The 12,273-nt window shown below is 47.9% G+C and overlaps 1 protein-coding gene across 1 annotated transcript in view; it reads left to right on the top strand.

Annotated features, from left to right (window-relative positions):
• LOC108802150 (excitatory amino acid transporter 2-like) overlaps positions 1-1,189 on the top strand; it is a 14,327-nt gene extending 13,138 nt beyond the window's left edge. Inside the window, 1 exon segment of the mRNA XM_018574026.1 lies at positions 879-1,189. Coding sequence (XP_018429528.1) covers positions 879-1,189 — 311 coding nt within the window.
• Positions 1,190-12,273: the final 11,084 nt, after the last annotated feature.

Here is a 12,273-nt window from a genome sequence, read left to right as displayed (position 1 = left end):
CCTGTCACGGCAGAGAGCCGTGACAGGATCGAGAGGTGAGGGAACCCGGTATGTGTTCCCTCACCTCCCGATCTACTGAGCCGACCTGTGACAGTCTCATTGTCACAGGTCGGCTTAGAACTGTGAGGTGAGTGGAAATCATCTCATAGTTCTCCTTTAAGTTGTAGTCATTTATATAATTCACACAGGGCTCCATTTAGACATCATGCTGCTCTAGGCACACCTGAGTAATGATACCGTTTGGCATAAGCTAATTTCCTTGCATGTAAAAAAATAAATTCAAGGATGTATTCATGGATAGAGCTGCAATAATGTGTGTCTTCTGTGTCTGCCTGGAGTTCAGCTTTAAGCCCCCCTAGGATTTAGGTTAAGTATGAAGTGTTCAGATGTGTGTTGGGGGGGGGTTACATTTTAGGCATGCTTTACTCCACAGGATACTTTCTTAGTAAATTACTGGGCAGCTGCAGTATTCACAGTAGCCCTGAGTGACAGGAGCCTCTCAGAAATAATGACCATCACCAGCTGGGAAGAATTAGACATGGTGCTGGGGCCTAAAGGACATGGTTTACTGTGGGACACCTTAAGAGACATCTTCTTGCATCAGATTCCTTTGCAGGTATCGGCATTTAGTCACATGACATCTCAAAGGTGCAAAAAAAGTTGAGGTTGGAAGACTTCCCTCTCCCAGATTCTGTGATCGCAGGTCTAAATGAGGAGGAGCTGAGGTAGCTACATAATGACCATCTACCATATTGTGCATGTGCCAATAACTGGGGGTTCCTCTCTGAGTAATGTCTGAATGGTAAAATATGTTCACTCAGGGCCACCAACCGAACAGATGTTTTTAGTATTTGCCCAAGGGTCAGATGCTTCCCTACCACACATCATAGTCCTCCCTGATCACCAGGCTCCTGACACAAAATAAATCTTTAATTGAATTGATATTTTTTTATGCTATCAGTTTCTCCCAGGAGATTTAAATCAGGGTTTCCAGAAAGAGGAAACTGCCATATTTTATTGCAGACCAATGACTGACCCAAAGTGTTATCTGCCTGCAGGTGTGATTGGTTTCTTCATAGCGTTTGGCATTGCAATGGGAAAGATGGGGGAACAGGCACGGCTGATGGTTGATTTCTTCAACATCCTCAATGAGATTGTCATGAAACTTGTGACTATGATAATGTGGTAAGTTGATGCATGAGTCTTTTGTCAGCCCTGAAATTAAAGCAAAATACATTATGGTTTGCATAGTAAAGCATACACCAGTGGCATAGGGACAATGGTTGGAGGAGTGCTGTGAGCCAGTTACAGTCCCCAAACCTCCTCAAAGTAAAATCCCAACAAGGGGTTAAAGCAAACTTGTTGCTGAATGAACATAGTGCAGGTTCACTTTTAAACAATACTTTGCGAGCCTAGTGAAATACCCCATACCAACCAATGGCCCACTTTTTTCATAACTGGCTTAGCCTGTACATCTTCTGCAAAGACCACTTACTAGCCAAGCTCCTGTGACATATTGCTCCTTCTGCCAAATAAAGTGGGTGGGCAAATGGGACAACATGTTCCTATGGCCACATGCTCCTGCCTGCCTTCCAAATATGCTCAGCAAGTTATCCACATGGCCTCATGTTATACTTGGCCCCTGACAGCCATTAAGGTAAGACCCCTTCACATTTCACCCCATCTAATCTCTTTCTTAACACCTTCAGGCCTGATCCTTCACATCTCATTAATGAAGCCCCTCTGCCCTGGCTTTGTGTCATTGAAGGCCTTTTTTTTCTTTCACTTCCCATAAATCAATCTCATTGTATGCTCAGCTTCATTCTTCCTCAGGTTCAGATTCACGCGTTGCCAAAATCTTGTAGTTGAATGCAATGCAATTGGCAACACACTTCTCTGTTGGACTTAGTTGCAGGTTGAACAATTACCATCCTGCCTGAGGTTAAAAGCCACCTCAAGGGACAACATTTCCTCACCGTTTATCACAGGTCCTTTGTCAATTCTTGTGAAAGCAGCAGACTCAGTATCCGAGAGACAATGAGGTCTCTTGGGAAATCCTGGACTGGATACAGGTGGACAGGCTCCATGTTCTCAGAGGAAATGAGCTCGGGAACTGTCACAGCCATTGATCTCTCCTTAAGAAAAGAGCCATTTGCAGAACAATTTAGAGAGAAAAATGCGTTCCCAGTTTCACACATTGCTACATTCTGCCTTCCCACATCTGGTTCCTCATTATAAATTGTTTTGGCGTTCAGACTTTGTGGATTTCATCAGGTGACAAAGATCTTTAGGGTTGGCCTGATTTGTAGATGTTAAAAACAAACATCACTTGCCAAATAATTTTAAAAGGTCATTGCGCTCAAATCTGATATTTCAGTTTTTGGTAGATGTTGGTATGTTGAAACTACAAGCATTTCCTGGTCTCTGTCAGGGACTCCTAGCTCCATCCCAGGATATTTATAGCTCCACTTATCTACTTTGGCCATTGGCCTTTCTCCTTTTTTGGGTGTCTTCATCTCTGATGCCCTGGGACGGCTGTTTTTAATTAGGCCGTTATATACTACAGCTTTTAAAGGAACCCTAAAATGGAAGAAATCTACTGTATATGGGTTTCGATCTCTTTCTGTAAAGCCTAGGTGCCTGGCAGATATTACTCTCTACTGGTTTTAGTACTTTCAGTCCATGAACAAATATCATGAGTCCTGTCTTCACTTATTACATACTTATTCTGGTCTGGGACTAAAAAATGTGCACTGCCAAAAATTCAGCATGACCCAAATTTTCATTTTTCATTAGGCTGCCCAATGTTTTCCACTGCAGTGTGCCTCAACGTGCCTGAATGCATGAAAACAAGTGCATTGCGGGACACTGTGTGGTAGCAAAAACAAGCCCTAATTCATTAAAATGTAATTGCCATTTCAATGTACAGTTGTTATGATATACTAAGGGCTTGCTTATACCAGCACATTGTGGTAATGTGTGATAAATGCACCATGCACGTGTGGGTGCCATTCATTTTGCATAGCACCCCTACACACTGCAGTGCACCATAATGCAAGATGTGCATTGTTGTACACTGCAAAAAAAAAATGCAGCATGCACTAAGTTTTTGTAAGTTGAGATGCAATATAACTCATTCATTTACAATGGGCTGCCTAATGCTACACACCGAAAAGCATAAAAATGTGTGCTTTGTGGCGCAGTGTGTCATAGTGTGAACCAATCTAAGACTGTTGTCAGGGCTATTCACAAAAGGGTGAAGAGTTTGGAGATGGTAGGAGAAGTGAACAATCTAGGACAACATAGCTGAACCGGAAAGTGAGCTGAATTGGAGAAGTTTTCCAAATCAGCTATTTTGGCCTAGACTGTTCACTTCTCCGGTTTTCTCCAAACTCTTCACCCTTTTGTGAATAACCCTGTGTAAGATTTCTCTTCCTTGTAACCTGGTAGCTATGGTTATATGGTTTCGCCTAAGGCCTCGCAAACTCTAGAGCCGCCTCTGCATCCGGTACATGAACTCTCATAACATTGTCCGCTATGGGGGAGGCAGCTTAGATATCCTAATTTTTCTTTGGAAATTCAGGTGAATTTACAGCATATTGCTCAGCCCGCAGGTTCAGATTGGGTGAGAATATCTCATTTCAATTCCCGGCTATATAAATATTATAGGAGCAGTTCCTCGGAATCGTGTGGGAGTTTATCTTGGTTGTAAAGTACACAAATCTACGTGCCACCCTCAAATTCCCCTCCACGGATCTGCAGGTGGCTCGTACCATTCCACTGATTGGGAGGTTGCTAAAGATAATCTGCACAGATCTGTTCTGTGTTGGAGGGCAGGTTCCATAAAGAGAACCTGTCACCTCCAAAGTAAGTGGGGAAAAAAAGTGAAAAATTATAAATTAAAATGTTAGAAAAAAGTAAAAAATGTAATATATAAAAGATTAAAAAATAAAAGTGATAAATAAAAAAAATGTTTTAAATGTGCATCTGCATGCAAATAAACGCACCCTTAGGATATTTTGTGTGTGCGTTGAGTGCTGCAGCCATTCCACTGTGTGCCATATTGTGGTAGCAGAACTCTCTTACACACACACAATGTACATTAAAGGGTAAGTTCACTTTCCCAAATAATATGGGAAAATGTAATTACCCGATCAAATCTGGCCCCGCCTCTCCGATACAGAGTATTTGGGCGAGTCCTCGCACTCGCTCAAATACTCAGAGACCTTCCCTGCTAGCGGAACTTGTGGTCAGAGGAAGATTTTCTCTGACCGGCAGTGCAGTAGGGGAAAATTGAGCCAGCTTCCAGTGCAATCAGGAAGCCGAGCGGCAAGTAATGACCTGCCGGCCGGATTCCCGGCCAATCACAATCAAGCCGGCCAAACAACATGGAGTTGGCTTCCCTGGCAACCAGGAAGCCGGGCGGCATGTCATTACCCGTTGCCCGGCTTCCTGATGTCCCGGAAGACGGCTCCATGCCAGCAGAAGCACCGGTATCATTATTTGGTATCGGCGAGTACCGAAAGCAAAATATCAGTACTCGTACTCGATACCGAAAAAACGGTATTGGTGCATCTGTAGTTTTCATTTAAACTATTTTCTTGTATTGGGACAAGTAGATTCGGCCCCCGCTTTAGCCCCTGGGCAAGTAGTTTTTTTGTTGTTAATTTCCACACCCCTGAAACCAACAGCCACCGTAGTATCTCCAATTGATATTCCTGATATCACACTTCTCTATAAAATAACAATAAAAATATCATAAAAGATTCAAAGTGTAATTGTTTCATGTGAACTTTCTTTTTTTGGTCTTTTTAGGTTGACATTGGAGATGAGCATTATGTCCACCTCAAAGTGTTCGAACCTCTGCCTTATACAAAGCAGGGTCCGTCTTTGGTGTCTTACCAGCTGAATAAGAAATAGGATGAAAAATTGGAGTTGGAGTATTTCTAATATGGAGACAAGAACGACAACTAGTCAATGATATCTGGGAGATCCTTCTGTATCCACCTCTGTCCTGTAATCATCATTATCTGTACTCTGTGCAGTTCTTGTCTCCATTCTACTAAAGTGTCCTGGGAATCCGAGAGCCAAAATGCAAATATATATCTGATATGTACCCTTCTTTTTTCAATGTTGATCTCAAAATAAAATTATTTGTTATGTGTATGTGGGGCTCCATTTACCATTAGACACAAAAGATTTGTCCTAAAGCCCACAGCAAGGTTTGAACCCACAGTCCAAGCCCACAGCAAGGTTTGAACCCACAGTCCAAGCCCACAGCAAGGTTTGATCCCACAGCCCAAGCCTACAGCAAGGTTTGATCCCACAGCCCAAGCCTACAGCAAGGTTTGAACCCACAGCCCAAGCCCACAGCAAGGTTTGATCCCACAGCCCAAGCCCACAGCAAGGTTTGATCCTTTAGCCCAAGCCCACAGCAAGGTTTGAACCCACAGCCTAAGCCCACAGCAAGGTTTGAACCAACAGCAAGGTTTGATCCTACAGCCCAAGCCTACAGCAAGGTTTGATCCCACAGCCCAAGCCTACAGCAAGGTTTCATCCTACAGCCCAAGCCTACAGCAAGGTTTGATCCCACAGCCCAAGCCCACAGCAAGGTTTGAACCCACAGCCCAAGCCCACAGCAAGGTTTGATCCTACAGCCCAAGCCCACAGCAAGGTTTGATCCTACAGCCCAAGCCCACAGCAAGGTTTGAACCCACAGCCCAAGCCTACAGCAAGGTTTGATCCCACAGCCTAAGCCCACAGCAAGGTTTGAACCCACAGCAAGGTTTGATCCTACAGCCCAAGCCTACAGCAAGGTGTGATCCTACAGCCCAAGCCCACAGCAAGTGTTAAGTGCTCATTTTGGTCTAGCAATTTGGTTGCCCTCAGAAGATAGATTCAGCGGTGTACTTATGTAGGTTTTAGTAAATAAGGTTTAATGTCACAATGTTCGGAGCCAGGTCACAATCAGTAAAACAAAGAAATGTTCTGTGTGACCCCATGAGCTGACCCCATGGGGAGAGGTTCGTTTCGCTCCACGGATTGTGTGACTTCAAGATCCAGAGATGGGAATCCAGCCCTGACTGTCTTTTATATTCAGTTCTTATTATCCCGACATCTTCTCTCTTCATGTTTTATATTCTTATTTACCAAAACAGTTTGTAGAAATAAAAAAATATGATGATTAGTTGATACGCCGGTGGTGTCCCTTGATTCTCCAGGTGTGTGTGAATTGTCGCAGACTGTGCTTCAAAACTGCTTTATGATCCTCATTCTTGCTGTAGCTCATGAAGGTGATGTTTAATCTGAGTATATTTCCCTGGCTCCTCCCCCTCATCATTATGCGATTACATTTGCAAACCTTTTCCTTACACTTTTGTCATCACTGGATCTCTGTGCTTCTCTGTGCAATGCAGGCAGATCATATCTGGTGGGAGGGGCCAGCAGGGTACTGTACGTAGGAAGGTTTGGATTAACAAAGTGGAGCCCCAACTGCCCGCACAGCCCACCTGAGAGCCCCCACTGCCCGAAAAGCCCACCTGAGAGACCACTCTGCCTGTACAGCCCACCTTAGAGCCCCCACTGCCCGTACAGCCCACCTGAGAGCCCCCACAGCCCATCTCAGAGCCTCCACTGCCCGAAAAGGCCCTAAGACACCACACGGTCCGCACAGTCGACCTGAGAGCCCCCAATGCATGAAAAGCCCACCTGAGAGATCACACTGCCCGCATAGTCCACCTGAGACTCCCCACTGCCTTCACAGCCCACATGAGAGATCACACTGATGCACAGCCCGCACAGCCCACCTGAGAGCTCCCACTGCTTGTGACGTCCCTCGGGTTCGCGGCGCTGGCCTGCTGCGTTCCACGCTGGAATGCATGCATCAGCCGGAGAGACCGCCGCAGGCCTCCTCCCCATAAGGGGAGGTATTATGCATTCCACTCTGGAATGCGGAAGAGCGCCGCGGCCGCGTGACGTCACGGCTGCGGGCTATTTAAACCTGCTGGGAACGCTGTAGGGTGTTCGATTATTGGGTTCGTTGTCCAACAACCCAGGAACCTCTCCATTTCCCCAGGGACCACGCAGCACCCGGATCCCATAGCTCTCTCAGCACCCGGATCCCATAGCTCTCTCAGCACCCAGCCTCCCCTGGAGTCATCATCTGTGCCCCTGGATTCCTCACCTAAACCGCAAGTACTCTGCTATGGGACTGTTGTTCACTTTCTGTTGAAACCTATACGCTGCCACCTAGTGGAGCCTTTTCAGTATCAGTTCATACTATTCCAATGCACATATACTAATGCTGTCTAAACTGAGTTGCCTCTGCTGATTGTGTATACTGACTTAGAGACTGCGTATCTGTTCACTTTTCATCATTGCCATCCCTGAAGTGATCCGCTAAAAGGAATATGACTTAATATTCCTCGTGCTACTTCACCTATTGCTTTTCTTCTTATTTAAAGGTCCATGATGTCTTAAATCCCAAACTCTCCGTTTGTGATTGAGAGAGCCGCCTGGGATTGTAGCCTGACAACCGCATTTCACAACAAGTTAGATCCGCAGCTGAGATCCACCGTACCACTCCAAAAGACGGGCGCATGACACCACCTGAGAGACCACACTTCCCGCACAGCCCTCCTGATTGCCCCCGCTGCCCGCACGGCCCACCTGAGAGACCTCACTGCCCACCATGAGAGCCTGCACAGCCCATCTGAGAGCTCCCACTGCTTGCACAGCTTGCCTAAGAGACCACACTGCCCAACTGATAGCCCCCGCTGCCCGCACGGCCCACCTGAGAGACCTCACTGCCCACCATGAGAGCCTGCACAGCCCATCTGAGAGCTCCCACTGCTTGCACAGCTTGCCTAAGAGACCACACTGCCCAACTGATAGCCCCCGCTGCCCGCACGGCCCACCTGAGAGACCTCACTGCCCACCATGAGAGCCTGCACAGCCCATCTGAGAGCTCCCACTGCTTGCACAGCTTGCCTAAGAGACCACACTGCCCAACTGATAGCCCCCGCTGCCCGCACGGCCCACCTGAGAGACCTCACTGCCCACCATGAGAGCCTGCACAGCCCATCTGAGAGCTCCCACTGCTTGCACAGCTTGCCTAAGAGACCACACTGCCCAACTGATAGCCCCCGCTGCCCGCACGGCCCACCTGAGAGACCTCACTGCCCACCATGAGAGCCTGCACAGCCCATCTGAGAGCTCCCACTGCTTGCACAGCTTGCCTAAGAGACCACACTGCCCAACTGATAGCCCCCGCTGCCCGCACGGCCCACCTGAGAGACCTCACTGCCCACCATGAGAGCCTGCACAGCCCATCTGAGAGCTCCCACTGCTTGCACAGCTTGCCTAAGAGACCACACTGCCCAACTGATAGCCCCCGCTGCCCGCACGGCCCACCTGAGAGACCGTACTTCCCCCCCATGAGAGCCTGCGCAGCCCACCTGGGATCTGTGTGCGTGTCGTGCGGGATGTCAGAGGGGGAGGGACGGCTGGCAGCAATAACAGGGAAGCAAAACAAACAGCGGAGCCTCTTCATCTGGGATGTGTCACTGGCCCGGGCTACTGCTGTCACTGCAGAGCCTCCATATTTCTGTCACTCCGCTGACTGGCAGCACATTATCCCCTGTCCTCCTCTGGCTGCTCAGCATCTCCCTGGGGAGCCCGGCTGCCATCACTCTGCTACTATATGAGGGGAATTTAAACTTCCACTGCTGGTACTGCTCCCCGCTGCTGCAACTTCTCTCTGCAAGTTCTGTAACAGAAGGTCCCACCTGAGCACTTCCTGTTCCCTTCCTTACCCTGTACTTGATCCCTTCCCCACATGGGCGTATCTAGAAATCACAGGGCCACAGAGAAAAATTTCGAATGGGGCCCACCAAAAAGAAAAGAACCTACCTCCAGAACACGTTCACGTGCCTGCACTGTCTCCTGCTGGCTCTGACATCAGAGCGAAACAAGAGATCACTCCGCCACTAACTGCAGCAGAGCCCGCCAGAGACCCCGAACAGCCCACCTGAGACTGATCCTGAGCCCACCTGACACCCTGCTCATACCCGAGACCCTGCCAGTAGGAGTGTGTTGTACCCTGGGGCAGACTGACAACACAGGGAAATATGATTGGGGCACCCTGTTGCTCCTCCCACATACAAGATCCACCAGCATATACATTCGTGCACCCCCTGCATACCTCGCTTCCTACACTGTTCACCACGGGGAGCTGTCTGATCAGCTCCTGTTCAGGGTTTGAACCTGGGTCTCTGGCGCAGAAGGGCACAGACCTCGCCATTCAGCCACTGGAAGGACTTGGTTTCTGCTGCAGGTTTTTTGTACTCAGCAACTCTCCTTCCCAGATAGCGAGCAATTGAGCTGCAAGCTTGGAAATGACTCGCTAAACTATTGCTAGACTTGCCGAGCTTCACAATTTTGTTGCACAATTACAGCAAGTCTGCATTGCAAGTCTCCAGATCAACGTGCTTTGCAGAAGTGCTGCACACTCGCAGAGCTCTTGCCAAGACCTGCAGGACTCTTGCTGTAGACTTGCCAAGCAAATTTACTACAAATTCAAAAAGTGTCGCCTAAAACTTGTGCTGCGAGTGTTTGGAGTCTCTGCAGGCTGACGCTGCATTGCTGCTGCCGATTTGCCACCCGACTCTTCCTCTGAGCTGCGGGCACCTGTAAACAGACACAGGCTGCCCGCAGCTCAGAGGAAGATCCGGTTTCAGGCAGATGCGGCTGCCGTGGATCGCACTTACCAAGGACCTCGCAGCCGCATCTGCGAGAAAATTTAAAGTGCCGGTGTCAGCAGAGTGTCTTGTGTACGGGTGCCCGCTGGCTGGACACCCGTACTCAAGACGCCAAACCCGGACTGTCCGGTTGAAAACCGGACGGGTGGCAACCCTAGAGTGTTCTGCAAGTCTACAACCTGCCAGGAATGTGTGCAGCAAGTTAACAAGAATTACAATTTAACCCGGACACAAGTTATCCTTACTATCTGGGTTATGGACACTTTGGCTCCACCCGCCAACCAGCTGTAGAAGATCTGCAATTAGCTCAGGCTTTAAATACCGGTTACTTCCTGTGCTCTGAGCCTGTTGATTCGGGTTAGTTTCCTGTGTGAGCTGCCTCTGTGTTGTATGCTGGATTTACACCGTGACACTTGCCTGTTTCCTGACCGTTCTTCTGCCTGCTGATTTTGTACTTTGCTGCCCGGTCGTGTCAAGACCTCTGAACGCTTCCCAACTACTCTCCTGGATCCCGACTTTGTACCTCGCTGCCAGACTGTTGCCGACCCTGCCTGCCTGACCATGTCTTTGCCTTATCCTCAGCCTAAGATCCACCTCGGACTCAGCCTACTACAGGTGCGTTTCATAATCAACGGGCCAGTATGACAGTGGACCCTGCTGAGGTGGTGAAGGGCATTACATGCCAAGGACAATTGCTTGGTGCCCATGAGGCACATCTGTCTTCCCTGGACACTAAGGCCCCGTTCACACCTGAGCGTTTTACTGCGTGTTCCTACGCTCGGTAAAACGCGCAACAGGTGAAAACCCATGTTTGCCTATGGGCATGGTTCTCACCTGAGCGTTTTACCGCCCGTTCGATCGCGTGGTAAAACGCCATACGCCCAAAGAAGTACATGAGCTTCTTTGGGGCGTATTAACGCCCGTATCCCGCTGTTATCAGCCGGATACACCCTCGGAAACTCGCGTTTGACTCGCGTTTCTTTTACCGCAAATCGCTGCAAAATTCTTACAAGAGACACACACACACAGACAAAGATTGACCTACTTAGCTACATTTTACAGATACTATTCTTTTATTCATTTGAAGACTTTTGTATTGGACTATTATCTATCTATATATTTTTGTATGCTTTTGAACATTTTAGTGTTGTTTGATGACTTTATAGAACTAAATCGCTTATTTTTTGAACTAACTGGCCGTTTCAGCAAGTTTCTTATACGATCGCCTCAAGACACTTGGAAAATATAAGTGTCTTAAAATTCTAACATAATTGGTGAGCCAGCCTCTGCGAATCTTCCCCAGTTTTTTGGCGCCTACTTCCCTTGCTTGTTCAAAGGGGGAGGGAAGAAGAAGACTTGATTGTCCAAGCTTCTGGAGATCGTCGAATCTAAAGAAAGGAATGTTGGAACATTGCTCACTTTGACAACGTGGTATTTATTGGGAGAATCCATGATGAGTAAAGTTGACTCCGTTATTATGGATCACCCAAATATAACTTGGATGGATGGAATGGTATTATTCTGCATTGCTGTATAATGTACTGCTGGGAATTGTAGTCCTATATAGCTGGTGGTATTCTGCATTGCTGTATAATGTATTGCTGGGATTTGTAGTCCTCTGTAGCTGGTGCTCTCCTACTGCTCTCAACAACACAATATCCCACAAAAGGAAGTCACATGACCATGCCTGTAAAGCAACCTCCAAACCAGTGGTGTATTTTGGTTTGGGGCTGCCCTAGGCAAGACGAAACTCAGACACCCCCCACCCCCGGCCTCCTCCGTTCCTTGATTAGGCAGTCGAGGCTGTGGGATTGTGTGCAGCCCGGCTCACCTCACTGTTTTGGGGGCAGCATTTTTGCCGCCCCCCTTGAACGTGCCGCCCAAGGCACACACCTTGTTTGCCTTGCGGTAGATACGCCCCTGCCCCAAACCCCTTCTGATTGGCCAGAGAACAGTCACATGTCCAATGTTTAGTTTCGTTTGGAGCAAAATTCATACAGATACTAAATTTATTTAAAGGACCATTCAGATTCGTTCACATTCGGACATTTAGATACATTCAAAATGTCAAAATTTACCGGAATTCATATGAATACGCATTCATAACAGGGAAAAAATGACATGTCTAATAATCACTCGGCTGCAGCCACAGAACCGTCCTGTGGACCACATTACACGCGGCCTATGTGATTTACACGATCTCTGGGGAAGTCTTGGTCTGGGCTTCTCTGGAAAAAAATAGACATCCCAGTGACCAGCCATATTGCTGCATTTCTCGATCTCTTCCATAGAATCTTCCATGAGCCAGCTTGAGCTTCCTCTGCAGAAACTGCCCTTCCTATACCGCCACCAAGGCTCACTCGTGGCAGGACAGCACGACCATCCAGCTTTGAACTTTTGCTTGTGATAATGGAGCCCTGACGCCACCTTCTGGCAAGGTTTGGGTGAGTACATGAAAGAAATATTGGCTGGACACAGGATTCTCACTACTAGGTTACCTCCTCTACCTGGATAT

The sequence above is a fragment of the Nanorana parkeri genome, unplaced genomic scaffold (genome assembly GCF_000935625.1).
Source record: "Nanorana parkeri isolate BGI_ZX_2015 unplaced genomic scaffold, ASM93562v1 scaffold2684, whole genome shotgun sequence".
NCBI lineage: Eukaryota > Metazoa > Chordata > Amphibia > Anura > Dicroglossidae > Nanorana > Nanorana parkeri.
The sequence above is the reverse complement of the archived record's forward strand: the minus strand, read 5'-3'. Positions and strand labels throughout refer to the sequence as shown.